This window comes from Electrona antarctica, assembly GCF_951216825.1.
Source record: "Electrona antarctica genome assembly, chromosome: 7".
NCBI lineage: Eukaryota > Metazoa > Chordata > Actinopteri > Myctophiformes > Myctophidae > Electrona > Electrona antarctica.
In genome coordinates this window covers 22,665,678-22,692,972 of record NC_136812.1, presented here as the reverse complement: position 1 = coordinate 22,692,972, position 27,295 = coordinate 22,665,678, and the positions used below count along the sequence as shown (strand labels likewise).

Below are 27,295 nucleotides of genomic sequence, written 5' to 3'. Positions count from 1 at the left end.
GTAAGCAATCGCTCTATTAAAGTTAATAGGCCTATAAGTATTGGGTATGATTCACTGTTTTGCAGTCTTGGGTCAGCTACATGTATCTTAACTTGCCCAACACTGCAGATAACAATGCATTATAGCTAATAGGCCTATTTAATGAACTTAAATAGACCTATTGCTTACTCCACTATACACCTGCAGGTATTCAAGCCTCAAATCTGACGGCCACGCTACACCAGGCTTTTCGCGCACAAAACGCGCGCGTTTGTGCGTTGAATTTAGGTCGTCCTATTTTAAAAAACGCGGGCCGCGCGTTTACCCTAAACGCGCGGCCCGCGTGTGCGTTTTTTAAAATAGGACTGGACCTAAATTCAACACACAAACAAAGCCTGGTGTAGCGTGGCCGTTACTGGGGACAAAACATAAAATAAATAATTAAAACCAGTGTTGGGCAAGTTAAGCTACATGTAGCTGACCCAACACTTATTTGACTGATAATTATTCACTTAGATTGGTTTGTAAATGGTGCATTTATATAGCGCTTTTATCCAAAGCGCGTCATTTCAGATTTAGCATTGTTCAAATTGACGTGCACATTTCAGTAGCTACAAGATTGATTGATTACTTAACAGTTTGCAAAATAGTACAGTGCTATTGAATAACTACATTCTTTCTCCTTGGCTTCAGGCTTGCATCTCAGTCACTCAGAAACCCAAGTTTATAATGTGGGATGGGCCTATCCAAAATATTCTCCTGAATTCATCCTTTTCCTTACATGTAAAATGTTACCAGTAGTTAAACTTCACATTACTTTTGTTTTGTTACTCAAGAGAAGACAAAACTGGAATAATTACTGCTCAATTACATGTATATTGCAAAAAAGAAATGATAATAGCTTGATTTGAGTAGATCTCATATCCTGTGATGTATTCATCATGTACAAGCTTATGTTGAAGCTCTATCTCACGATAGGCAGTTAACACCGTAAGCACTGATTACTCCTATTAAGATCTTATGTAATGCCTGTTCTTGTCCTATTAAAAGAACCGTTGTCACGTATGACAAGGATGTGCTCAGTTACAATACTAGATGTTCAGGCCAATAAAATCGAGAAGCCAGGGGGGAAAAGAAGGATAATTGTTTATATTGTATTAATCAGGGTTTCTTGTTCTAATTCAGATTCCATGGCAGATTCAATGGCACCAACTTCACATTTCCAGTTCATTTATATGATGTGGGAGAAATAGTTTGTCAAATATCTTCAACTGGAGTCTGACAGTCAACCGCAAAGTTCACACCCTTTCACCCTTATAAAATGTACATTTCGAAGAGCACAAATGGCCTAATTCAGAAAATAGTCTTCTCTGGGTAAATTCCACTCAGTAGAAGTGTGCTAATCAGGGAGAAAGAAGCCACAATGGTAAGTATGGAGTGCAATGCTTTGAACCAACTGGGGTACGTTGGCAGCAGAGAGAGGTCGTAGTGTAAGCTAATTCCAAGTCCCATGATTACGGTGATGATTGCTGGACTGATACTGTCACTGAGCAGCATAGCCACCCAGGCCAGCAGTGGAGGAACCACGCTATTGGCCAAGTTAATCCAATCACGTTTCGCTGGGCTGCCCTCTGGAAGCGCAAATCCCCAGCGTGCTCCGCCCAGGAAGGAAAGGATGGACGCTCCATACGCTACCTGTGCGTAAGCCAACTGCGGGAGGTAGATCTCCGTCGAGGCCATTATTAGAGGAGCGGCGATGAAGGGGATGAGCCCAGCGAGCCCCAGATACATTGCTGGTTTGGGGCTCTTCCAGATGTCCCTCATGTCATAACGCAGAAGATCAAGCTCTCTGGGCGGAGGCTCTGGCTGCTGCCGTTTCTTCCACCACACTGCGGAAGTGTGGAAAGGCTGTGTCCTCACTGAACCAGGAGCAGCATGAGTCTGGATGCTCTGGAAGGGTGAAGGCCTCACTGAACCAGGAGCAGCACGAGTCTGGATGCTCTGGAAGGGTGAAGGCCTCAATAAACTGATATGAGCCAAACTATGAGTCTTTAAACCAGCATCATTAATCCTAGAGGGAAGTTTGGCTGATGAAGCCCAACAGAGCGCCAGGGAACTAGATACACCATCAGGAATTCTTTCCAAGGCAGGTATCCAGGACATTTGTTGAGGACTGGCCCTCCATACCTAAACACACACACACACACACACTTAATTAATGACTTGACAGGTAACATCTTTACAAAAGATATTCTGAAAATGTACATTTTGTTGCCTAAGATTAAACATGCCCTAGAATGATCCAAGCATTTAACTGAGCTAAACACACGTACCTTGGGAGCAGTCAAAGCATTTCTTCTAACTATAGCAGAAAGCATTTTATCTGTGGAAACAGGTAAACACGTACATGTCACATTCAGGGGTTGACACTAAGGTCTCAGAGGCACTTGCCCGTCGGGCAAGTACAGGTCATGTTCTTCTAACTTCTACTTGCCCAAAGGTCATGCCCACTCCAGTAGCCTCGGAAACCCAGACGTTTAAGTAAATCATCCATTATAAAATGACAGGCAACATTTTAATTGCAGTTTAATTTAACAGTGTTTTTATTTTACTTAAAAAAACTTCATACCTCAGTGTGTATGCCATTGCCAAATACATAACTACTACTAGCTATGTATGGGTTCACATCACACTTTTACATTTTAAGTGTAGCAACAGTGAAAACAGCATATTATAGGTAAACAGTGCTCTTATTATACATTATACAGACCAAAAGACGTGTGTGTGTGTGTGTGTGTGTGTGTGTGTGTGTGTGTGTGTGTGTGTGTGTGTGTGTATGCATCCCCTCTCAAATACCACAGTATAATTCCCAAGCATATTTTATCCTAGCCCTGGTCCAGTGCGTTAGCGAGTCTCTCTAACGCACCGGACCAGGGCAACTCTTATCCGGCAAGGATCCCATATATGATATATCTATGTTGTTTTATCTAGAAGCAACAAAGAAGGAGAAATATTTGCAACTTCAAGTCAGTGCTGCAGCACTGAAGAGACGGACTCGATCGGACGGAGATTACAGAAATAGTCTGCTAAAACAAACAAACACAAAGTGATATTCTGAATCTTACCTTACTTTCAAGTCACGTTGGACCACTCATAAAACGTGATCATTTGTAATTTTCTATTTTTCTTCAGGGTCAACCTGAAGCTAGGATACCGTCTGTAACTGTAAACGTGTACGCAATGAATGTCATCCGGGGCGGGCTCGGAACTTTAATCTTGAAGGAACGTTCCACATAGAGCCCCAATTCCTTTAGCAGTATAATACCACTGCTGTACTATGTTACAATTTACAAACTGGTAATACAGTAAGTATTCAATCAAACATGTAGTTTATTTTGTAGCTACTGCTACTCATAGTGAATAGTGAATAGTGACATAGTGAATCATGGACTTGTTAATGCGCATATCGCTTTGCTACTGTAAAGTGTAAACAACACAGCATACGACACACGTCTCAAATCAAAGTTACATTTTATTTAGAGTTGAGTAGACATGGACATGCAAATGAACACGTACCTTCAGATCTTTCTCCAAAAACAGTTTTACTTGTTTGCTTTAAATGAAAATGATAAGAGATACTGTAATAGTTTACTTGGCTGTTTGTTTGGCACTGTCTGTGAGTCAGTGAATCTATTGTAAATATTGAGCAAAATGCATTCAACGAACTGTTGTGAATACTACTGGTGTAGTATCCACAAATGTCCACGAGGGGGCAGTAATGCAACACTAGTACATACTAACTTGGGCGGTCAGACCTTATAGGCCTATAACTCTGGCCTGGGTCAGACTCAAGAGATGCTCGGCCATAGCCGTCTTCACAAATGTGATGAGATGATCACATTTGGGCAAGTGGCTATGGCCGAATTTAGCACAAGGGGTGTTTTTCATGCAAAAATAATGCTTGGAATGGGTTCAGAATCAGAATAACCCATAGTTTGTCACATGCTAGTGCTACTTAAAGCCTAATTCAATTACCCCAAACCAGACCATATCATTAAATATACAATGTCAGATACAGTGAATTGATGTGTACAATCTAAAATTGTATTACTGCATACATATGAGAAAACATATAAATCTTTGCTAACTGCAACAGACATATTTGGACAGAAGAGATGCAGGAGGAATAAGTCCCATCTTCTAATTAACTTCAGGATAAATGGAAGACGAAATGTACAGTAGCTCCAGCCTTCCAACATGTGGTAGAAGGAATTGCTCAGGCTGCATCAGGACTCTAAAAGACACAAAATATGGACAGCTTTGAAAAATTACTTTCAAAATAGAAGTGATAACCGGCTATTTTCACAGAAAACAAATCCAAGGGTGTCATTGGATTATTTTAAGTGCATTTTGGATTACTTTACATCCCAAATGTATTAAAAATCAAGTGATAGATCATATTTAAATTTTCTTAATTATGTGTCACTATCTTCACTGATATTAAACACAGCCATCATTCAACATCATTCAAGGTGTGCCAAATACATTTTGTCATGATAAAAATAAAACCAAATCAACCTAAGCTTGGACATAATTTAAAGTAAATCTAAATTATACTGACCCCTGCACCGCAGCAGTCCCCACACAGGGCTCCCAGCAGGCCGTTTATCACCTGGACGGCACATAGCACCATCTGGCTCAAACCCATGACCAGCAGTACGGCGAACAAAGACAGATGCCAGGACACCACACCAACTGGTTCGACACACTTTGACCAAATGATGTGGTCAGATAGGTAGTTACTGGAAAAAGAGAGCAAGAAGACAGGATGGTTGGTGTTTCCCAACACAACAGCAACTATACACCAACATACTTATTGTTTGTCTTTAAATGTCTCGATGAATTGAATACACAGGACCTCAATGCAATTTGTACTTTTTTGGGTTATCCTTTTAGCACCTTTTGTATACATATGTACCACTGTACCCTTTTTTGCAAACTATTAATAAAGTATTCAATCAATCAATCAATCAATTCTTATTAACAATGTAAAGGGGAGGCCCGGGTCGGCCTAGCAGTCCAGGCACCCAGGCTGGTAATCCAGCCTGACAGTGTGTCGCAGGTTCGAGTCCCGATCCCGACGACATTTGCTGCATGTCTTCCCCCCCATCTATCTCCCTGTTTCCTGTATATCTATCAATAAAGGCAAAAAGCCCCAAAAATATCTTAAACAATGTAAAGGGGAAATCAAATACAGATTTGAAAGGAGTTTTCTGACCCCCGTAGAGGTAGAGGAAATTAGCTCAGGTGGATCTGATGAGAGTGTCTTGCTCAGAGGCACTTTGACACAAAGTGGGTGGGCCAAGGATCTAACCAGCGAAATACCGATTCCCAGATGGCCTCTCTACGGACTCAGCTACGGCTGCTCTCACAAAAAAAAGAAAAAAGCTCTCACCTGTCAACGAAAGGGTAGATCCAGTCATCGTGAGTGGTAGCATTAATGTTACACTTTGGTCCCTTGTTGATAGCCACGGCAGATATTATGACAGAGTAACCTGCCCCCAAAACACCCACACCTGCAAACAGTATGGAGCTCAGCATCTGGAGACAGAGACCAGCAGGGAAGTGGGTGGAATGGAAAGAACGGTAAAACACAAGAACAGAGAGCAAGGTTGAGAAAGTGACAGAGAGGAACACACAGATGAGGATCGAGGAAGAAACGGGAAGAAGATAACTTTTACTCATGAAAGTCAGTCAATTAAACAATCCTGCATTTGAACTCTTGAAGGACAAAAAAAAACAAGCCCAAAATGTCATATTTTACCAGCTGCACACACACACAGTCACACACACACACACACACACACACACACACACTAGTGGGTTGTTGCTGGCTGCATGCTATCCCATTGGCTGAAAGGTCGGCTAGAGGCAAAAAGTGTCTGGTTGCCTAGAGACGAGGCAGCTAATCAGGACGATAGGTAGTCAATACAGCAGCCATTGAGAAGGATAGGTCGAGTGGGCGTGAAAGCCAAGCAGAGAGAACATAGACCAGCTGTGCTTACACAGCAGCTGGTAAAAAAGTTGTTTTTGGGGATGTGCTGAGATTATTTTGGCGATACCAACTCAGAGTGAGTGTAACTGAAAGACAGAGATGTCAGAGGGGACACAGACTAGAGCCACTAAGATGGTGTGTGTGTGTGTGTGTGTGTGTGTGTGTGTGTGTGTGTGTGTGTGTGTGTGTGTGTGTGTGTGTGTGTGTGTGTGTGTGTGTGTGTGTGTGTGTGAGAGAGAGAGAGAGAGAGAGTGTAACTGCTGCTATTAAAATGCTTACTTTAAAAGGACTAAAATACAACAATTCATGGTCATAAGTTCATAAAGCATAATTCATAATAATTTCATGATGCATACAATAAATATGTGGTTCATAATTGATTTCATATGAGGTTAAGAATGTAAACATGATGTGATGATAACTTTGAGGCAGAACCAAGTTCCCTGTCTGTCAGTAGCAACACTGGACCATGTTTGATTGACTGATTGATGCATGATTGCCTGGCATTGCAGGCAGGTGGTACAAACTTTGTCTCACTCACTCGGACACTGGTCTGCATGAAGGAAGCAGCAGCACACTTGCAGTTTAGTGTGTCACAAACTGTTAAAGTAAGAAAGACGTCTGAAGCCAAAGCAGACTGTCAAAGGACATTATAAGAACTTTAAGCAACTCAAGATTCAAGAACCTCTTTTCACAACAAGCGGCCAACGAGGTATTTTAGATTAGTCTTTGATGTTGTGTTGTATGTGACACGTTCACCTGCGCATCGCGCATTTCTACATGTTTGGTATTTTCATTTGTTTAATCAATATTATGTATTATGATGCACTTTGTTGATTGATTTATGTGTATTTTTGTGTGAACATAGTTCTCACGGCATGGATGGAACAACTGAGGGATGAGAAGAATGCCCGAAATAAATGCCCGTTTATAAAGAACCGACCTGTGTCGTCAATGTTGGGAGAAGAGCTACAGTGAGAACTCGACTGCTCAACGCGGGTAGGAGAGACGCCAACTCGACTGCTCAACGCGGGTAGGAGAGACGACAACCTCCGCGGGTGACAACGCAAGAGGATCCAGCCTTCAGATATGCAAAGCCCACAAAGTAGGTGTCGGCAACTCGGCATAGCCAGTGCAAAGCAACGGCGATAGACTGTGTCGAAAGAGCAACGTTTCGAGTGACAGCCAAGAAGTTCCCTACCACAATCCTCAAGTTAAAGGTGGTGTGGGAAGCGGTTAAACTTGGAAATTGCAACAAGGACTCAGATCTATTAACACTAGGATGTCTGAAAAAAATGCACTACTAATATGACGGCTAACGGTCAGGCTGACCGGTGTTTTTCGTGCTATTTGATTGGCCATTGTCTCCCCCACTGTCTAATGATCTTCACACCTCTCTCTGCACCCGTTGACGGCTTGCCATTGTCTTCTAAATGTTACATTCCAACGAATTCATTGCTCAGACGAAATACGACATTAGTTATATATTGTCATTTTATATAGAGGGGGAAACATCGATGTAATTAATATATATTTGATTGATTGTGCCAAAAAAAGGAAAGAGCTGTGCGTGCGTGCAAATCAGAAAAGTTTAGGCTACAGACAAAGGAGTTGGGAGTTTGGGATCGGCTAGCCTTCTATATAATGCTGCGCACATATTAGCCTATATATATTTAAAAAATACCCAGCATAATTTTTGGGAAGGCTAAGCCTGGCCTAGCCTTACATACCCGCCGCCTATGATCGATGTCATTTATATATATTTGATTTATTGTGCCAGCAGAAAGGTCCGTAGCAGCAGCACGGTTTATATATACACCATAGGATAGATCAAGTCATGTGACGCATCACCGCCACAAATAGTGCTACAGCGTTATCTAAAATGCACTTCCGCATACCTCACCGTCAGTTACTTGGATATTTTCTCCCTCTCCACGAGAGAGGGAGAGAGAGAGAGGGGGAGAGAAAAAAAGAGAGCCGTGATGCGTGGAAATCAGTTCCACTGGTCGCGTGCAGAAAAGTTTACAGACTAAGGACGGACAGAACTGTTCTTCTTACTGACAAAACATTTAGAAGTTCGGGACGTCTATCGGGTTGGACTGATTTCAAACACTGTCATTTTTATTTGGCATCGCGCTGATTCGCGCATCGGCGAACATTCTCGCTCCAAGGAAATGTCGGTCGGGTCAAACAGACCATGCTATAAACTTTATTATTCCAGGATAATTGATTCATTTTTATCATCGCCACCTTACATAATTATGCTATAAAGATGGCGTGTATAGTCAACATGGATTTATATCTATTGAGCTATGCGTTTGGTTGAAACAATACGCCAGTCAGTCAATACACCATATTTCACCATATTTTTGATGCGCTGATATATGAAATGAATATGCGCGACATAGTCACAATGCTATAAACTTTATTATTCCAACATAATTATGCTAAAGATGGCGTGTATAGTCAACATGTATTTATATCTATTGAGCTATGCGCTTGGTGGAAACAATACCACACACCATATTTCTTTTTCCGTTTCGAGAAATAAAGTCAGACATCGTTATTTCTGCAAACCGCATAACAAATATAACATCTAAAACAACATTTAGTTTATGTAAGTTTGTAATGTAAGTTTGCCTACATGTGGAAGGCTAGTTGGAATGCAAATGACACATTAGCTTGAACAATGCCCGTCTCCAGGGTGAGGGCTCTAAGAGCGGTCCCACGGACCGAAAAAGAGCAGACATTTTAGTAGAATTATGTCTAAAATCATATTTCCAAAACGTTTCAGATGAAAAAAAAAACAGAGATGGTTTGAATCGAACATTTAGAAAAAGTCATGCAAGGGGAACTTTCTCAGGACTTCATGGGCAAAGAAAATCCACTTCAAAATTTCAAAATCGGTCAGCCTGACCGCTCCGACGCGCTAGTGTTAACCTTGCATATTGAGCTTAGCCTACACGTTTTTGGGATCTTTCTAATGAGCTGGTATTTGCAGTTGTTACATTGCTGGATAGTATAAGAAGAATTTAAATGACTCACTTAAGCAAGTGAACAGAGTTTAAAGGTTTATATAAAGGTGTTTGCATTAAGATTGCAATTTTGTGTTTTACCAAACTAAAGGGTTTAAAGGCATAATTAAGTCATTTTTGTATTTCATGATAAAGGGTTAAAATAATTAATTTTGTTTTCACAAAGGTTTAAGACGTTTAAAGGGTAACAAGCTCATTTTGTGTTTATTTAAGTAAATAGTTTAAAGGACAACTCATTTGGTTTTCAGCTAAACTAAGAAGGTTAAAGGAGAACTAACACTCCCTGTTTTTCCATAGCAATGTTTATTTATTTGATATGGACATCACATTGCACAATTGTACAATTTGTAGATGCATTGCTTACACTGTAAGCCTTGGTGTATTATCGCGAGTGCTAGTTTTCAACACCTGTGTTATTTAAAAAAATATATCAATTACACAAAGTTGAATTCACTGTGACAGTAAGTGGTGTGGGACAAAAGTACTTCAATTGCATATATTTTAATTTAATGAGTCTGAATTTACCTCAGATCTGGACAGTTTGTCGTGTATGTTCATTAACCTTTTGACTCCTTACCTTCTCAGCATCTATTGAGGGCTCAGAGCAAGTGAACATGACCACGATGGTGAAGAAGATTGTAGAAAAGGAGGGGTTCTTTGGACTCTACCGCGGCATCCTGCCCAACTTCATGAAGGTCATACCAGCGGTCAGCATTAGCCGGCCGGCCTCCGACGGGAGGCTGCCACCCTCGTCCTGGCCAGGAAAGCCCAAAAGCAGGACTGGCACATCCTGCATGGCACCACCACAACTCCAGCGCCTCCAAGCAGACTCAGGTCTCGTCACCCCTACAACAGGGCAGCACAGGAGATGCTCAACTCCATCCCTGAGGACATCTCCAGAGATGCATGGCTTGCAGCAGCGTGGAAGCAGGAGTGGGAGTCAGCCGGGCCCTCCCGCATGCACCGGTACATCTGGGAACCAGGAGCTGGTGCCATAGCTGGAGATGACCTACCTCGCCAGCAATGGACCACACTAAACCGCCTAAGAACTGGGGTTGGGCGCTTCAATGCACCAATGCAGAAGTGGGGATTGGCGGACCATTTATTAATTTATTTTTATTTATTTATTTATTTAACAGGGACAATGTACATTAATCAACACGTCATTTTTCAAATCCATGTAAATGGGCCAGTGTTAGCCATAGGCTAAATTTCATCTGTAGTCCCTGAGCAGGCTCTTCCATGCCTGCATGGAACCAGAATGCATAATTTATACACCATCGTATGCTGATATCGTGCACCGAAAAGATAGATCTTCTATTTTCAGCACACGACACTATTGTACATCCAAGTATAAACCGGCTGAAGAACTACAGTAGAAATACTCAGTGATGATGATCTTTTGTCTATGCAGGTGATGAAAACCAGGCTGACTCTGGGGAAGACTGGACAGTACACTGGAATGTTTGACTGTGGAAAGAAAATCCTCAAGAAAGAAGGCGTGAAGGCATTCTACAAAGGCTACATTCCAAATATTATAGGCATTATTCCATATGCTGGGATAGATCTGGCAGTGTATGAGGTACACAATGTCTAAGGATACTACATTATAAAATATATGACAAGTAGTTAGACTGTATATTGCTGTATTGTGTGCGTACTCACAGCCAGAAAAAACATAGCCTTGTCTTTTCTTTTTTTTTTAAAAACATCTGTTTATGATTTTTGGCATACAAGCATTTCAAGAATGTTTAACCAGTAAGTTACAGATTGGAAAACAAATAGCAGAAACATACAAACAAACAAAACAAGAGACTTGTCTTAACATTAATACATTCATGTTTATAAATTCATTGATATAGTAGTTACACTATATATTGTGTAAACACACGCATGCACGTGCGCACACCTACACATGTATTATAGTTTTGATTTCTCCAACTGATTCTGTATATATGGCTTGCAACTACTATAACTTGGGCATAATCTGATTTCCCAAAATTCTTTCTGCCTACCATCTCTAGAGCTTAAAAAATGCCTGGCTGTCCCGCTATGCCAAAGACACATGCAACCCTGGGATTATGGTGCTGCTGGCCTGTGGTACCATCTCCAGCACTTGTGGCCAACTGGCCAGCTACCCTCTCGCTCTGATCCGCACCAGGATGCAAGCTGCAGGTAAGACATCCACCACAGGCTGATACCTTGGGGTTCTTTCTATGCGGTTTACAATTTGAATGGTCTGTCATATTGGATTATAAGTAAAAGGTACAACATTAAAGGTGCTTTGTTATTTTTTTGTTTACATTTTTTGTTAAAATGTTAAAGCTCTATATTCTGATGGTAATTATTTATTTCTAACTCGAGAACTGTTCGCCCCACCGACTTCAAATTGGACACACGCGTTCCACCACAGGGACTGCAGTTCCCGGCTTTGAGTCGGTCGGACCAAAAGGCCTCTGTCCAGCCTCTGGACAGGGCCCAAATTAGCCAATTAATCACACCTGATCACCCCTATATCACCATATATGGAGCTGGCCTGTTCTGACATCACAATGTGGTTCTGACATCTGCATAGACTCCATATTTGGGCATGCCTGTGAAGAACTCCATATATGGCCATAAAAGGGACGCAGACATTATAACTGGGTGGAGCATGCATTTCTAACTTGCATCGTTCCAAGTAGGCCAGGCACTGCTCTAGTTGTTAATAGTTTCTCTTTCGCTATAATGCCATCCTGATAAACGCACTATTGTGCTGTTCCAAAGTGTCTCTCCAAGTTTCCTTTCTTTTGAATAGTGATGCTTGTTACATTTAAGGCAATGCACTTCGAATGGGACATAGTGGAAAGAAATGTCTTCCACATTTTATCTAACTTTGTCATTTTCTAATGATGTTGATTTGTGAACTACACTAGTTTTAAAAACAATGCTTTGCATTGGGAGTTTCAAGCGAGTGCAACAGACTAGGCAGCTCTATCTCCGTTTCATAAAATAAATTTTCAGGTGGGTTGCAAATTTCAGCCAATCAGGAGAGAGAACCCAACAAAGAATGTTTCAGCTTAAATGTTATAGTTCCAATTCTGTTTTCTTTTCTCTTGTTCTATGCTGTATGGGTTCTCTCTTCTAGTGGATAAAATTGGTCTTCCGATCTGGAAATATATTTTCTGTTAAAGTGTTGGAGAAACACGGAGAACCCCGTTATTGAACAATCTATACCAGGGTTCCCCAATAGGTGGCCTGCGGAGCGCCCCCTTGTGGCCCCTGGAAGGTCCCAGATATAAATGGCATTAAATGGGGGTCAGTAGCCTATGCATGTCAAACTGGGCATCCTTTTCAAATGGGGTCTTGCCCTGAAAATGAATTTTCAGGGCAAGACCTTGTGCGTGCGGACTCGGCCCCCAGCCTGGTACCCTAGTCAAAATATGGCCCTTGAGGAAAATGAATTGGGTAACCTTGCTGTATGGGTTCTCTCTTCTAGTGGATAAAATTGGTCTTCCGATCTGGAAATATATTTTCTGTTAAAGTGTTGGAGAAACACGGAGAACCCCGTTATTGAACAATCTATACCAGGGTTCCCCAATAGGTGGCCCGCGGAGCGCCCCCTTGTGGCCCCTGGAAGGTCCCAGATATAAATGGCATTAAATGGGGGTCAGTAGCATATGCATGTCAAACTGGGCATCCTTTTCAAATGGGGTCTTGCCCTGAAAATGAATTTTCAGGGCAAGACCTCGTGCGTGCGGACTCTGCCCCCAGCCTGGTACCCTAGTCAAAATATGGCCCTTGAGGAAAGTTAATTGGGTAACCCTGATCTATACTATAGTCCGGCAGCCGAGGTGGACGGGTGGGAAATTTGGTATAGTCTTTTTTTATTGGCCTAAAATATTGTCTATATACATACATCCATGAATCCACTTGCTGACCGGCTGGAAGTATTGGGATTTTTCTTTTATAGGGGTTTCTTGTGACCCTACCATTAACATCCTACTATGGCAGGCAAAAATGTCAAACTTTCCTTTTGCTTTAAGTAGCATGTGACCATTCCATTCCGAGCATTAGTTTTGCACAAAATACACATTTTGGGCACATTTGGGCAAGTGGCTATGGCTGCTTTTAGGCCTAGGAGTGTATTTTGTGCAAAACTAATGCTTGGAATGGATTTAGAATCATGAAAAACTAGTTTGACATGTCACATGCTACTTAAAGCAAAAGGAAAATTTGACATTTTTGCCAGCCATAGGATGTTAATGGTAGGGTCACAAGAAACCCCTATTAAAAAGATTGCCCAATACTAACAGCCGGTCAGCAAGTGGATTCGTGAATGTATGTGTATATAGACAATATTTTAGGCCAATAAAAAATACTATATACCACATTTCCCACTTTAAACAAAAGAAGCCTGTCTGCTGCCGGACTACTATAGTGTTTGTTCAATTCAGGGGTCTCCCTGTTTTTCCATAGCAATGTTTATTTATTTGATATGGACATCACATTGCACAATTGTACAATTTGTAGATGCATTGCTTACACTGTAAGCCTTGGTGTATTATCGTGAGTGCTAGTTTTCAACACCTGTGTTATTTAAAAACATATATCAATTACACAAAGTTGAATTCACTGTGACAGTAAGTGGTGTGGGACAAAAGTACTTCAATTGCATATATTTTAATTTAATGAGTCTGAATTTACCTCAGATCTGGACAGTTTGTCGTGTATGTTCATTAACCTTTTGACTCCTTACCTTCTCAGCATCTATTGAGGGCTCAGAGCAAGTGAACATGACCACGATGGTGAAGAAGATTGTAGAAAAGGAGGGGTTCTTTGGACTCTACCGCGGCATCCTGCCCAACTTCATGAAGGTCATACCAGCGGTCAGCATTAGCTATGTGGTGTATGAAAACATGAGATCTAGCCTGGGCATTCAAAAGTAAGAGGCAGAGTAATCCATGATGACTGTGCAAGTGGCCATATTCACATGGCACCTACTTTGCTCAGTCTGTCAACGGATGGGGAACAAGCCACAAGCAAACAGATCCCTCCTCCCTACATCTGATATCCAGTTTACTTCACAGGAAACAGCCAACGTCAAGATGTTAAATGTCTGATTTCCCTCCAGATCTATACAGTCTACCAAAGATATTCATAAACGGGGTCCTAGTAATTAACTCCCTATGGGAGTTGTTTCATATATTCATAGATCTACATCTGAAGAAAGTGCAATATTGTATTCACACTTTGAATGTCATCATGTTTAATGTGTAACAGAGAGGCCTGTGATCTTTCATGATTGGATTACACTTGAGTGCCGCCGGTTAAAAAGATGGGCTTCCTTTGTTGTGAAGAGAATTAGAAAATATTTTGCACTTTTCTTATGTGCCTTGAGATTTATGTTGTCAGATATCTGTGGACGTCCCCCACCATCCCATTTGCCTTTCGTTCCAAATTGTGTTCACTAAATATTTGTGTTTACATTAAAACAGTATTTTATTACAAGTGTGTGTGTGTGTGTGTATTATGTGATTTTACCTACCATTGCTCTGATATCGGTGTGTGCCTGTAAATGGTGTGACATACAGTAGACGCATCTTGCATTTTGTTACCTTTATTTTCCTCCTAGCATTACATTTCTAGTTAATGCAAATCAAGGAGAAAACAATTAGACTTCCATTTCCTTGTTTAGGGTTGGGTGTCTTAAGCATTTACTGGCAAACTTGTGATCGACTTGGCATTTTGTGTAGCTGGATTTTTATTTTGTTAGTGGTGCCCACTGCCCATCAGATGAGTGATACAGAAACTCGATACTGAATTGATGAAGGCTTGTTTTGCAACTGGAGACTTTAAAGTGCTTTTTTTTTTTATCCTGCTTGTGCTGTTACATTTATCAACAAATTGCTATTGATGCATGTTCTGACATAAAATAGGAAATTACATTGGAGCACTTAGTGTTGGGTCAGCTACATGTTGCTTAACTTGCCCATCAGAATGCCCAACACTGGTTTTAATTTATTTATTTTTTCCCAGTAAGAATTGAGGCTTGAATACCTGTACGTATAGTGGAGTAAGCAATCGCTCTATTAAAGTTAATTAATAGGCCTATAAGTATTGGGTATGATTCACTGTTTTGCAGTCTTGGGTCAGCTACATGTAGTGTAAGAGCCAAAGTGGTTACTATGTGTAATTCATGTGTTTTATTTCATTTTTGCCTTATTAGTGCATTTATGTATAATGTTGTTGACCTGCTTTCCATGCTTAGCTATAGCTGTTTTGCAGTTGGTAAAGAGCGCCCCCTAAAGTTTAATTTAATGTTTATTATGCGCAGCTGAGGAGGTTAATTGGTGTGTTTTATGCAACTGAGAAAGAGAAAAGACGGACGCTAGTTTGACACGTTGGAACACAACATTTTGACCGTAACTATTGGGTGATTTTTCCTGTTACTGGAACCCAAGAAAGATAACAGAAGACATTTCGTGTTTTGTGCAAAGAATTAAGGAAAGGACTATACTTTTGTTTGTATGCATTTTCTGTACTGCCGCTTTTCTTCACTAAAACTCCATTATTCATCTGCGCTGCCTGGAGTCTGTTCTGTGAGTACCGTGGTCCAGTTTATGCCCTTGGGATGTGCAAACACTATGTGCCCACTGTAGTTACGTGTCACTAAACCCTGCTTCAAACTGGTGAACGTGGCTTTGGAAAGAAGTGGAAATATTATTATTATTTTTGGAAAACAAATGCCACTACATTAGTCAAAATGTTTCCACATGAATGGAAAACGCTAGAAAGTGCCTTCTGAGCAACATATGCACCAAGCAGCAAGCCTGAAACCGTTTTTTGTGGAACTTGTGACTGTTTAATTGAAGATTATATTCGATTTTGTGGAAAACTGTCATAAGTAGCTCGGTTTCACGTAAAGCTGGTGACGTCATTATGGAAGACGAGAGCACGATGCAATCAGAGGGTGCAGTGTTCGACCCTGGCCATAAGAGGGAACCAAAGCCTACCCCTAAGGCCTTAGAAGACAAACTGCACAGGCTCATGAATGCAAGGAGATACAAGCTCAGAGTATTTACTGCAAAGGAGAAGGAAATTGAAATGTTTATGGAACATGATTGCAATGTGGAGGAAATTGAAGATGTACTTTTGGTAAACCTACAACAAATCCTTGAAGGTTTCATTGAAGCAAACAAAGTTGTGCTGCCTTTAATTAATGAGGAAGAGCAAAATGTAGACCAAGAACAATGGTTTCAACCAAAACTAGACTACTTCCATGATTTTATTAAGAAGACAAATGAATGGATAGTGGAAGCCAAACAAAGACGGCTTACGACGGCACAGGAATGTGACGAAGATGTGACCCCCATGGACAGTGTCTCTGTGGTGTCCACATTAAAACGCAAAACAGACAAATCCAGTACTGGACATGGGTCTGTCAGTGGTCTTTCCCGGCACAGCGGTGCTTCAGCAGCTTCCTCAGCTCGTTTAAGGGAAGAAGCCAACAGAGCAGCATTAATCGCAAAGGCAGCTGCCATACAGAAACAACAAGAATTGGATTTACAACAAGCACAATTAAATGCTAAAATGGCACAGTTGGAAGTGGAAACCGCTATTGCAGAGTCTACTGCAAAAATCAAGGTTTATTCAGAGTTTGAAGCCCCACAGCACAACATGCGACGACAGATGAAGCCTGAAGAGGGCGCTATTTTTTCTCCTGTGCAGCAGCAAAGAAACACAGGCTCGTTGCCACGACGGGTGAAGCCTGAAGAGGGCGCTACTTCGGCTCCTACTCACCCACAAAGGCAGATGGGCTCATTGCCACACGCCGCCGATGTCAGACGCAAGACGACGGGCTCAGTACCACAGTATATACCTGGCTTTGCTGATGTCAGGTCTGTGAGATATCAGGATCAGCCACCAAGGCAGGAGTACGCCTATGGTGAGCAGCAACAAGAGGATGGTATGGGGAACATAGTTAAAGTGATGCAGAGGCAGAACGACATTACGGAGATGCTTGCAAGGCAACAACCGATTTCTCATCTTCCTCAAGTGAACATCCCAGTGTTCCATGGCGACCCACTCCAATACAGATCCTTTATGAGAGCGTTTGAACACGCAATTGAATCAAAGACACAGAACGATGCAGACAAACTCTACTACCTAGAACAATATACTTTGGGAGAGCCGAGAGATCTCATCAGGAGCTGTCAACATATGACATCTACGCGTGGTTTCAAAGAGGCAATGAAGCTACTCACAGAACATTATGGAAATGAGTTAAAGATCGCCACTGCTTACATGGAGAAGGCATTCCAGTGGCCTTCAATAAAGTCAGAAGATGGCAAATCACTGCACTCTTTCTCACTGTTCCTTGTGTCATGTCGCAATGCCATGGAGGACATTGAATACATGGATGAGATGGACAACCCTGCTAACATGAGAGCCATCATCTCAAAGCTCCCTTACAAACTCCGTGAGAGATGGAGAGGTGCTGCTTTCGACCTCCAAGAGAGAGGGCGGGGACGAGCCAAGTTCTCGGACTTAGTCAGGTTCATTGAAAGGCAGGCTAAAGTCACCATGGACCCGCTCTTCGGGAATATTGCAGACGCTGGGCCTTTATCTAACTTTGTCATTTTCTAATGATGTTGATTTGTGAACTACACTAGTTTTAAAAACAATGCTTTGCATTGGGAGTTTCAAGCGAGTGCAACAGACTAGGCAGCTCTATCTCCGTTTCATAAAATACATTTTCAGGTGGGTTGCAAATTTCAGCCAATCAGGAGAGAGAACCCAACAAAGAATGTTTCAGCTTAAATGTTATAGTTCCAATTCTGTTTTCTTTTCTCTTGTTCTATGCTGTATGGGTTCTCTCTTCTAGTGGATAAAATTGGTCTTCCGATCTGGAAATATATTTTCTGTTAAAGTGTTGGAGAAACACGGAGAACCCCGTTATTGAACAATCTATACCAGGGTTCCCCAATAGGTGGCCTGCGGAGCGCCCCCTTGTGGCCCCTGGAAGGTCCCAGATATAAATGGCATTAAATGGGGGTCAGTAGCCTATGCATGTCAAACTGGGCATCCTTTTCAAATGGGGTCTTGCCCTGAAAATGAATTTTCAGGGCAAGACCTTGTGCGTGCGGACTCGGCCCCCAGCCTGGTACCCTAGTCAAAATATGGCCCTTGAGGAAAATTAATTGGGTAACCTTGCTGTATGGGTTCTCTCTTCTAGTGGATAAAATTGGTCTTCCGATCTGGAAATATATTTTCTGTTAAAGTGTTGGAGAAACACGGAGAACCCCGTTATTGAACAATCTATACCAGGGTTCCCCAATAGGTGGCCCGCGGAGCGCCCCCTTGTGGCCCCTGGAAGGTCCCAGATATAAATGGCATTAAATGGGGGTCAGTAGCCTATGCATGTCAAACTGGGCATCCTTTTCAAATGGGGTCTTGCCCTGAAAATGAATTTTCAGGGCAAGACCTCGTGCGTGCGGACTCTGCCCCCAGCCTGGTACCCTAGTCAAAATATGGCCCTTGAGGAAAGTTAATTGGGTAACCCTGATCTATACTATAGTCCGGCAGCCGAGGTGGACGGGTGGGAAATTTGGTATAGTCTTTTTTTATTGGCCTAAAATATTGTCTATATACATACATCCATGAATCCACTTGCTGACCGGCTGGAAGTATTGGGATTTTTCTTTTATAGGGGTTTCTTGTGACCCTACCATTAACATCCTACTATGGCAGGCAAAAATGTCAAACTTTCCTTTTGCTTTAAGTAGCATGTGACCATTCCATTCCGAGCATTAGTTTTGCACAAAATACACATTTTGGGCACATTTGGGCAAGTGGCTATGGCTGCTTTTAGGCCTAGGAGTGTATTTTGTGCAAAACTAATGCTTGGAATGGATTCAGAATCATGAAAAACTAGTTTGACATGTCACATGCTACTTAAAGCAAAAGGAAAATTTGACATTTTTGCCAGCCATAGGATGTTAATGGTAGGGTCACAAGAAACCCCTATTAAAAAGATTGCCCAATACTAACAGCCGGTCAGCAAGTGGATTCGTGAATGTATGTGTATATAGACAATATTTTAGGCCAATAAAAAATACTATATACCACATTTCCCACTTTAAACAAAAGAAGCCTGTCTGCTGCCGGACTACTATAGTGTTTGTTCAATTCAGGGGTCTCCCTGTTTTTCCATAGCAATGTTTATTTATTTGATATGGACATCACAATCACATTGCACAATTGTACAATTTGTAGATGCATTGCTTACACTGTAAGCCTTGGTGTATTATCGCGAGTGCTAGTTTTCAACACCTGTGTTATTTAAAAAAATATATCAATTACACAAAGTTGAATTCACTGTGACAGTAAGTGGTGTGGGACAAAAGTACTTCAATTGCATATATTTTAATTGAATGAGTCTGAATTTACCTCAGATCTGGACAGTTTGTCGTGTATGTTCATTAACCTTTTGACTCCTTACCTTCTCAGCATCTATTGAGGGCTCAGAGCAAGTGAACATGACCACGATGGTGAAGAAGATTGTAGAAAAGGAGGGGTTCTTTGGACTCTACCGCGGCATCCTGCCCAACTTCATGAAGGTCATACCAGCGGTCAGCATTAGCTATGTGGTGTATGAAAACATGAGATCTAGCCTGGGCATTCAAAAGTAAGAGGCAGAGTAATCCATGATGACTGTGCAAGTGGCCATATTCACATGGCACCTACTTTGCTCAGTCTGTCAACGGATGGGGAACAAGCCACAAGCAAACAGATCCCTCCTCCCTACATCTGATATCCAGTTTACTTCACAGGAAACAGCCAACGTCAAGATGTTAAATGTCTGATTTCCCTCCAGATCTATACAGTCTACCAAAGATATTCATAAACGGGGTCCTAGTAATTAACTCCCTATGGGAGTTGTTTCATATATTCATAGATCTACATCTGAAGAAAGTGCAATATTGTATTCACACTTTGAATGTCATCATGTTTAATGTGTAACAGAGAGGCCTGTGATCTTTCATGATTGGATTACACTTGAGTGCCGCCGGTTAAAAAGATGGGCTTCCTTTGTTGTGAAGAGAATTAGAAAATATTTTGCACTTTTCTTATGTGCCTTGAGATTTATGTTGTCAGATATCTGTGGACGTCCCCCACCATCCCATTTTGCCTTTCGTTCCAAATTGTGTTCACTAAATATTTGTGTTTACATTAAAACAGTATTTTATTACAAGTGTGTGTGTGTGTGTATTATGTGATTTTACCTACCATTGCTCTGATATCGGTGTGTGCCTGTAAATGGTGTGACATACAGTAGACGCATCTTGCATTTTGTTACCTTTATTTTCCTCCTAGCATTACATTTCTAGTTAATGCAAATCAAGGAGAAAACAATTAGACTTCCATTTCCTTGTTTAGGGTTGGGTGTCTTAAGCATTTACTGGCAAACTTGTGATCGACTTGGCATTTTGTGTAGCTGGATTTTTATTTTGTTAGTGGTGCCCACTGCCCATCAGATGAGTGATACAGAAACTCGATACTGAATTGATGAAAGCTTGTTTTGCAACTGGAGACTTTAAAGTGCTTTTTTTTTTTATCCTGCTTGTGCTGTTACATTTATCAACAAATTGCTATTGATGCATGTTCTGACATAAAATAGGAAATTACATTGGAGCACTTAGTGTTGGGTCAGCTACATGTTGCTTAACTTGCCCATCAGAATGCCCAACACTGGTTTTAATTTATTTATTTTTTCCCAGTAAGAATTGAGGCTTGAATACCTGTACGTATAGTGGAGTAAGCAATCGCTCTATTAAAGTTAATTAATAGGCCTATAAGTATTGGGTATGATTCACTGTTTTGCAGTCTTGGGTCAGCTACATGTAGTGTAAGAGCCAAAGTGGTTACTATGTGTAATTCATGTGTTTTATTTCATTTTTGCCTTATTAGTGCATTTATGTATAATGTTGTTGACCTGCTTTCCATGCTTAGCTATAGCTGTTTTGCAGTTGGTAAAGAGCGCCCCCTAAAGTTTAATTTAATGTTTATTATGCGCAGCTGAGGAGGTTAATTGGTGTGTTTTATGCAACTGAGAAAGAGAAAAGACGGACGCTAGTTTGACACGTTGGAACACAACATTTTGACCGTAACTATTGGGTGATTTTTCCTGTTACTGGAACCCAAGAAAGATAACAGAAGACATTTCGTGTTTTGTGCAAAGAATTAAGGAAAGGACTATACTTTTGTTTGTATGCATTTTCTGTACTGCCGCTTTTCTTCACTAAAACTCCATTATTCATCTGCGCTGCCTGGAGTCTGTTCTGTGAGTACCGTGGTCCAGTTTATGCCCTTGGGATGTGCAAACACTATGTGCCCACTGTAGTTACGTGTCACTAAACCCTGCTTCAAACTGGTGAACGTGGCTTTGGAAAGAAGTGGAAATATTATTATTATTTTTGGAAAACAAATGCCACTACATTAGTCAAAATGTTTCCACATGAATGGAAAACGCTAGAAAGTGCCTTCTGAGCAACATATGCACCAAGCAGCAAGCCTGAAACCGTTTTTTGTGGAACTTGTGACTGTTTAATTGAAGATTATATTCGATTTTGTGGAAAACTGTCATAAGTAGCTCGGTTTCACGTAAAGCTGGTGACGTCATTATGGAAGACGAGAGCACGATGCAATCAGAGGGTGCAGTGTTCGACCCTGGCCATAAGAGGGAACCAAAGCCTACCCCTAAGGCCTTAGAAGACAAACTGCACAGGCTCATGAATGCAAGGAGATACAAGCTCAGAGTATTTACTGCAAAGGAGAAGGAAATTGAAATGTTTATGGAACATGATTGCAATGTGGAGGAAATTGAAGATGTACTTTTGGTAAACCTACAACAAATCCTTGAAGGTTTCATTGAAGCAAACAAAGTTGTGCTGCCTTTAATTAATGAGGAAGAGCAAAATGTAGACCAAGAACAATGGTTTCAACCAAAACTAGACTACTTCCATGATTTTATTAAGAAGACAAATGAATGGATAGTGGAAGCCAAACAAAGACGGCTTACGACGGCACAGGAATGTGACGAAGATGTGACCCCCATGGACAGTGTCTCTGTGGTGTCCACATTAAAACGCAAAACAGACAAATCCAGTACTGGACATGGGTCTGTCAGTGGTCTTTCCCGGCACAGCGGTGCTTCAGCAGCTTCCTCAGCTCGTTTAAGGGAAGAAGCCAACAGAGCAGCATTAATCGCAAAGGCAGCTGCCATACAGAAACAACAAGAATTGGATTTACAACAAGCACAATTAAATGCTAAAATGGCACAGTTGGAAGTGGAAACCGCTATTGCAGAGTCTACTGCAAAAATCAAGGTTTATTCAGAGTTTGAAGCCCCACAGCACAACATGCGACGACAGATGAAGCCTGAAGAGGGCGCTATTTTTTCTCCTGTGCAGCAGCAAAGAAACACAGGCTCGTTGCCACGACGGGTGAAGCCTGAAGAGGGCGCTACTTCGGCTCCTACTCACCCACAAAGGCAGATGGGCTCATTGCCACACGCCGCCGATGTCAGACGCAAGACGACGGGCTCAGTACCACAGTATATACCTGGCTTTGCTGATGTCAGGTCTGTGAGATATCAGGATCAGCCACCAAGGCAGGAGTACGCCTATGGTGAGCAGCAACAAGAGGATGGTATGGGGAACATAGTTAAAGTGATGCAGAGGCAGAACGACATTACGGAGATGCTTGCAAGGCAACAACCGATTTCTCATCTTCCTCAAGTGAACATCCCAGTGTTCCATGGCGACCCACTCCAATACAGATCCTTTATGAGAGCGTTTGAACACGCAATTGAATCAAAGACACAGAACGATGCAGACAAACTCTACTACCTAGAACAATATACTTTGGGAGAGCCGAGAGATCTCATCAGGAGCTGTCAACATATGACATCTACGCGTGGTTTCAAAGAGGCAATGAAGCTACTCACAGAACATTATGGAAATGAGTTAAAGATCGCCACTGCTTACATGGAGAAGGCATTCCAGTGGCCTTCAATAAAGTCAGAAGATGGCAAATCACTGCACTCTTTCTCACTGTTCCTTGTGTCATGTCGCAATGCCATGGAGGACATTGAATACATGGATGAGATGGACAACCCTGCTAACATGAGAGCCATCATCTCAAAGCTCCCTTACAAACTCCGTGAGAGATGGAGAGGTGCTGCTTTCGACCTCCAAGAGAGAGGGCGGGGACGAGCCAAGTTCTCGGACTTAGTCAGGTTCATTGAAAGGCAGGCTAAAGTCACCATGGACCCGCTCTTCGGGAATATTGCAGACGCTGGGCCTTTATCTAACTTTGTCATTTTCTAATGATGTTGATTTGTGAACTACACTAGTTTTAAAAACAATGCTTTGCATTGGGAGTTTCAAGCGAGTGCAACAGACTAGGCAGCTCTATCTCCGTTTCATAAAATACATTTTCAGGTGGGTTGCAAATTTCAGCCAATCAGGAGAGAGAACCCAACAAAGAATGTTTCAGCTTAAATGTTATAGTTCCAATTCTGTTTTCTTTTCTCTTGTTCTATGCTGTATGGGTTCTCTCTTCTAGTGGATAAAATTGGTCTTCCGATCTGGAAATATATTTTCTGTTAAAGTGTTGGAGAAACACGGAGAACCCCGTTATTGAACAATCTATACCAGGGTTCCCCAATAGGTGGCCTGCGGAGCGCCCCCTTGTGGCCCCTGGAAGGTCCCAGATATAAATGGCATTAAATGGGGGTCAGTAGCCTATGCATGTCAAACTGGGCATCCTTTTCAAATGGGGTCTTGCCCTGAAAATGAATTTTCAGGGCAAGACCTTGTGCGTGCGGACTCGGCCCCCAGCCTGGTACCCTAGTCAAAATATGGCCCTTGAGGAAAATTAATTGGGTAACCTTGCTGTATGGGTTCTCTCTTCTAGTGGATAAAATTGGTCTTCCGATCTGGAAATATATTTTCTGTTAAAGTGTTGGAGAAACACGGAGAACCCCGTTATTGAACAATCTATACCAGGGTTCCCCAATAGGTGGCCCGCGGAGCGCCCCCTTGTGGCCCCTGGAAGGTCCCAGATATAAATGGCATTAAATGGGGGTCAGTAGCCTATGCATGTCAAACTGGGCATCCTTTTCAAATGGGGTCTTGCCCTGAAAATGAATTTTCAGGGCAAGACCTCGTGCGTGCGGACTCTGCCCCCAGCCTGGTACCCTAGTCAAAATATGGCCCTTGAGGAAAGTTAATTGGGTAACCCTGATCTATACTATAGTCCGGCAGCCGAGGTGGACGGGTGGGAAATTTGGTATAGTCTTTTTTTATTGGCCTAAAATATTGTCTATATACATACATCCATGAATCCACTTGCTGACCGGCTGGAAGTATTGGGATTTTTCTTTTATAGGGGTTTCTTGTGACCCTACCATTAACATCCTACTATGGCAGGCAAAAATGTCAAACTTTCCTTTTGCTTTAAGTAGCATGTGACCATTCCATTCCGAGCATTAGTTTTGCACAAAATACACATTTTGGGCACATTTGGGCAAGTGGCTATGGCTGCTTTTAGGCCTAGGAGTGTATTTTGTGCAAAACTAATGCTTGGAATGGATTCAGAATCATGAAAAACTAGTTTGACATGTCACATGCTACTTAAAGCAAAAGGAAAATTTGACATTTTTGCCAGCCATAGGATGTTAATGGTAGGGTCACAAGAAACCCCTATTAAAAAGATTGCCCAATACTAACAGCCGGTCAGCAAGTGGATTCGTGAATGTATGTGTATATAGACAATATTTTAGGCCAATAAAAAATACTATATACCACATTTCCCACTTTAAACAAAAGAAGCCTGTCTGCTGCCGGACTACTATAGTGTTTGTTCAATTCAGGGGTCTCCCTGTTTTTCCATAGCAATGTTTATTTATTTGATATGGACATCACAATCACATTGCACAATTGTACAATTTGTAGATGCATTGCTTACACTGTAAGCCTTGGTGTATTATCGCGAGTGCTAGTTTTCAACACCTGTGTTATTTAAAAAAATATATCAATTACACAAAGTTGAATTCACTGTGACAGTAAGTGGTGTGGGACAAAAGTACTTCAATTGCATATATTTTAATTGAATGAGTCTGAATTTACCTCAGATCTGGACAGTTTGTCGTGTATGTTCATTAACCTTTTGACTCCTTACCTTCTCAGCATCTATTGAGGGCTCAGAGCAAGTGAACATGACCACGATGGTGAAGAAGATTGTAGAAAAGGAGGGGTTCTTTGGACTCTACCGCGGCATCCTGCCCAACTTCATGAAGGTCATACCAGCGGTCAGCATTAGCTATGTGGTGTATGAAAACATGAGATCTAGCCTGGGCATTCAAAAGTAAGAGGCAGAGTAATCCATGATGACTGTGCAAGTGGCCATATTCACATGGCACCTACTTTGCTCAGTCTGTCAACGGATGGGGAACAAGCCACAAGCAAACAGATCCCTCCTCCCTACATCTGATATCCAGTTTACTTCACAGGAAACAGCCAACGTCAAGATGTTAAATGTCTGATTTCCCTCCAGATCTATACAGTCTACCAAAGATATTCATAAACGGGGTCCTAGTAATTAACTCCCTATGGGAGTTGTTTCATATATTCATAGATCTACATCTGAAGAAAGTGCAATATTGTATTCACACTTTGAATGTCATCATGTTTAATGTGTAACAGAGAGGCCTGTGATCTTTCATGATTGGATTACACTTGAGTGCCGCCGGTTAAAAAGATGGGCTTCCTTTGTTGTGAAGAGAATTAGAAAATATTTTGCACTTTTCTTATGTGCCTTGAGATTTATGTTGTCAGATATCTGTGGACGTCCCCCACCATCCCATTTTGCCTTTCGTTCCAAATTGTGTTCACTAAATATTTGTGTTTACATTAAAACAGTATTTTATTACAAGTGTGTGTGTGTGTGTATTATGTGATTTTACCTACCATTGCTCTGATATCGGTGTGTGCCTGTAAATGGTGTGACATACAGTAGACGCATCTTGCATTTTGTTACCTTTATTTTCCTCCTAGCATTACATTTCTAGTTAATGCAAATCAAGGAGAAAACAATTAGACTTCCATTTCCTTGTTTAGGGTTGGGTGTCTTAAGCATTTACTGGCAAACTTGTGATCGACTTGGCATTTTGTGTAGCTGGATTTTTATTTTGTTAGTGGTGCCCACTGCCCATCAGATGAGTGATACAGAAACTCGATACTGAATTGATGAAAGCTTGTTTTGCAACTGGAGACTTTAAAGTGCTTTTTTTTTTTATCCTGCTTGTGCTGTTACATTTATCAACAAATTGCTATTGATGCATGTTCTGACATAAAATAGGAAATTACATTGGAGCACTTAGTGTTGGGTCAGCTACATGTTGCTTAACTTGCCCATCAGAATGCCCAACACTGGTTTTAATTTATTTATTTTTTCCCAGTAAGAATTGAGGCTTGAATACCTGTACGTATAGTGGAGTAAGCAATCGCTCTATTAAAGTTAATTAATAGGCCTATAAGTATTGGGTATGATTCACTGTTTTGCAGTCTTGGGTCAGCTACATGTAGTGTAAGAGCCAAAGTGGTTACTATGTGTAATTCATGTGTTTTATTTCATTTTTGCCTTATTAGTGCATTTATGTATAATGTTGTTGACCTGCTTTCCATGCTTAGCTATAGCTGTTTTGCAGTTGGTAAAGAGCGCCCCCTAAAGTTTAATTTAATGTTTATTATGCGCAGCTGAGGAGGTTAATTGGTGTGTTTTATGCAACTGAGAAAGAGAAAAGACGGACGCTAGTTTGACACGTTGGAACACAACATTTTGACCGTAACTATTGGGTGATTTTTCCTGTTACTGGAACCCAAGAAAGATAACAGAAGACATTTCGTGTTTTGTGCAAAGAATTAAGGAAAGGACTATACTTTTGTTTGTATGCATTTTCTGTACTGCCGCTTTTCTTCACTAAAACTCCATTATTCATCTGCGCTGCCTGGAGTCTGTTCTGTGAGTACCGTGGTCCAGTTTATGCCCTTGGGATGTGCAAACACTATGTGCCCACTGTAGTTACGTGTCACTAAACCCTGCTTCAAACTGGTGAACGTGGCTTTGGAAAGAAGTGGAAATATTATTATTATTTTTGGAAAACAAATGCCACTACATT

At 41.5% G+C, this 27,295-nt stretch overlaps 3 protein-coding genes across 4 annotated transcripts; 1 reads left to right on the top strand and 2 right to left on the bottom strand.

Annotated features, from left to right (window-relative positions):
* Positions 1–1,108: 1,108 nt before the first annotated feature.
* LOC306926992 (transmembrane protein 69-like) lies at positions 1,109–3,213 on the bottom strand. 2 transcript variants are annotated; one of them, XM_079506562.1, is made up of 3 exons: positions 3,110–3,213; positions 2,313–2,362; positions 1,109–2,166 (listed from the first exon to the last, which is right to left on the bottom strand). In XM_079506562.1, exons 2-3 carry the CDS (start codon positions 2,355–2,357, stop codon positions 1,333–1,335), a joined length of 879 nt encoding a protein of 292 aa, XP_079362688.1. In that variant the 5' UTR covers positions 2,358–2,362; positions 3,110–3,213; the 3' UTR covers positions 1,109–1,332. The 2 variants fall into 2 exon arrangements, with proteins under 2 accessions (XP_079362688.1, XP_079362687.1); XM_079506561.1 differs by having other exon boundaries at positions 3,105–3,209.
* Positions 3,214–3,541: 328 nt separating this feature from the next.
* LOC306926996 (transmembrane 4 L6 family member 4-like) lies at positions 3,542–7,058 on the bottom strand. The gene is made up of 4 exons (XM_079506566.1): positions 6,978–7,058; positions 5,435–5,580; positions 4,601–4,781; positions 3,542–4,273 (listed from the first exon to the last, which is right to left on the bottom strand). The coding sequence occupies exons 2-4, from the start codon at positions 5,578–5,580 to the stop codon at positions 4,256–4,258; spliced, it is 345 nt and encodes a 114-aa protein (XP_079362692.1). The 5' UTR covers positions 6,978–7,058; the 3' UTR covers positions 3,542–4,255.
* A 3,419-nt stretch (positions 7,059–10,477) lies between these two features.
* On the top strand, positions 10,478–14,548 carry LOC306927261 (mitochondrial adenyl nucleotide antiporter SLC25A24-like; the record flags this gene model as incomplete). The annotated part of the gene is made up of 3 exons (XM_079506970.1): positions 10,478–10,651; positions 11,094–11,244; positions 13,816–14,548. 3 exons carry the CDS (start codon positions 10,478–10,480, stop codon positions 13,995–13,997), a joined length of 507 nt encoding a protein of 168 aa, XP_079363096.1. The 3' UTR covers positions 13,998–14,548.
* Positions 14,549–27,295: the final 12,747 nt, after the last annotated feature.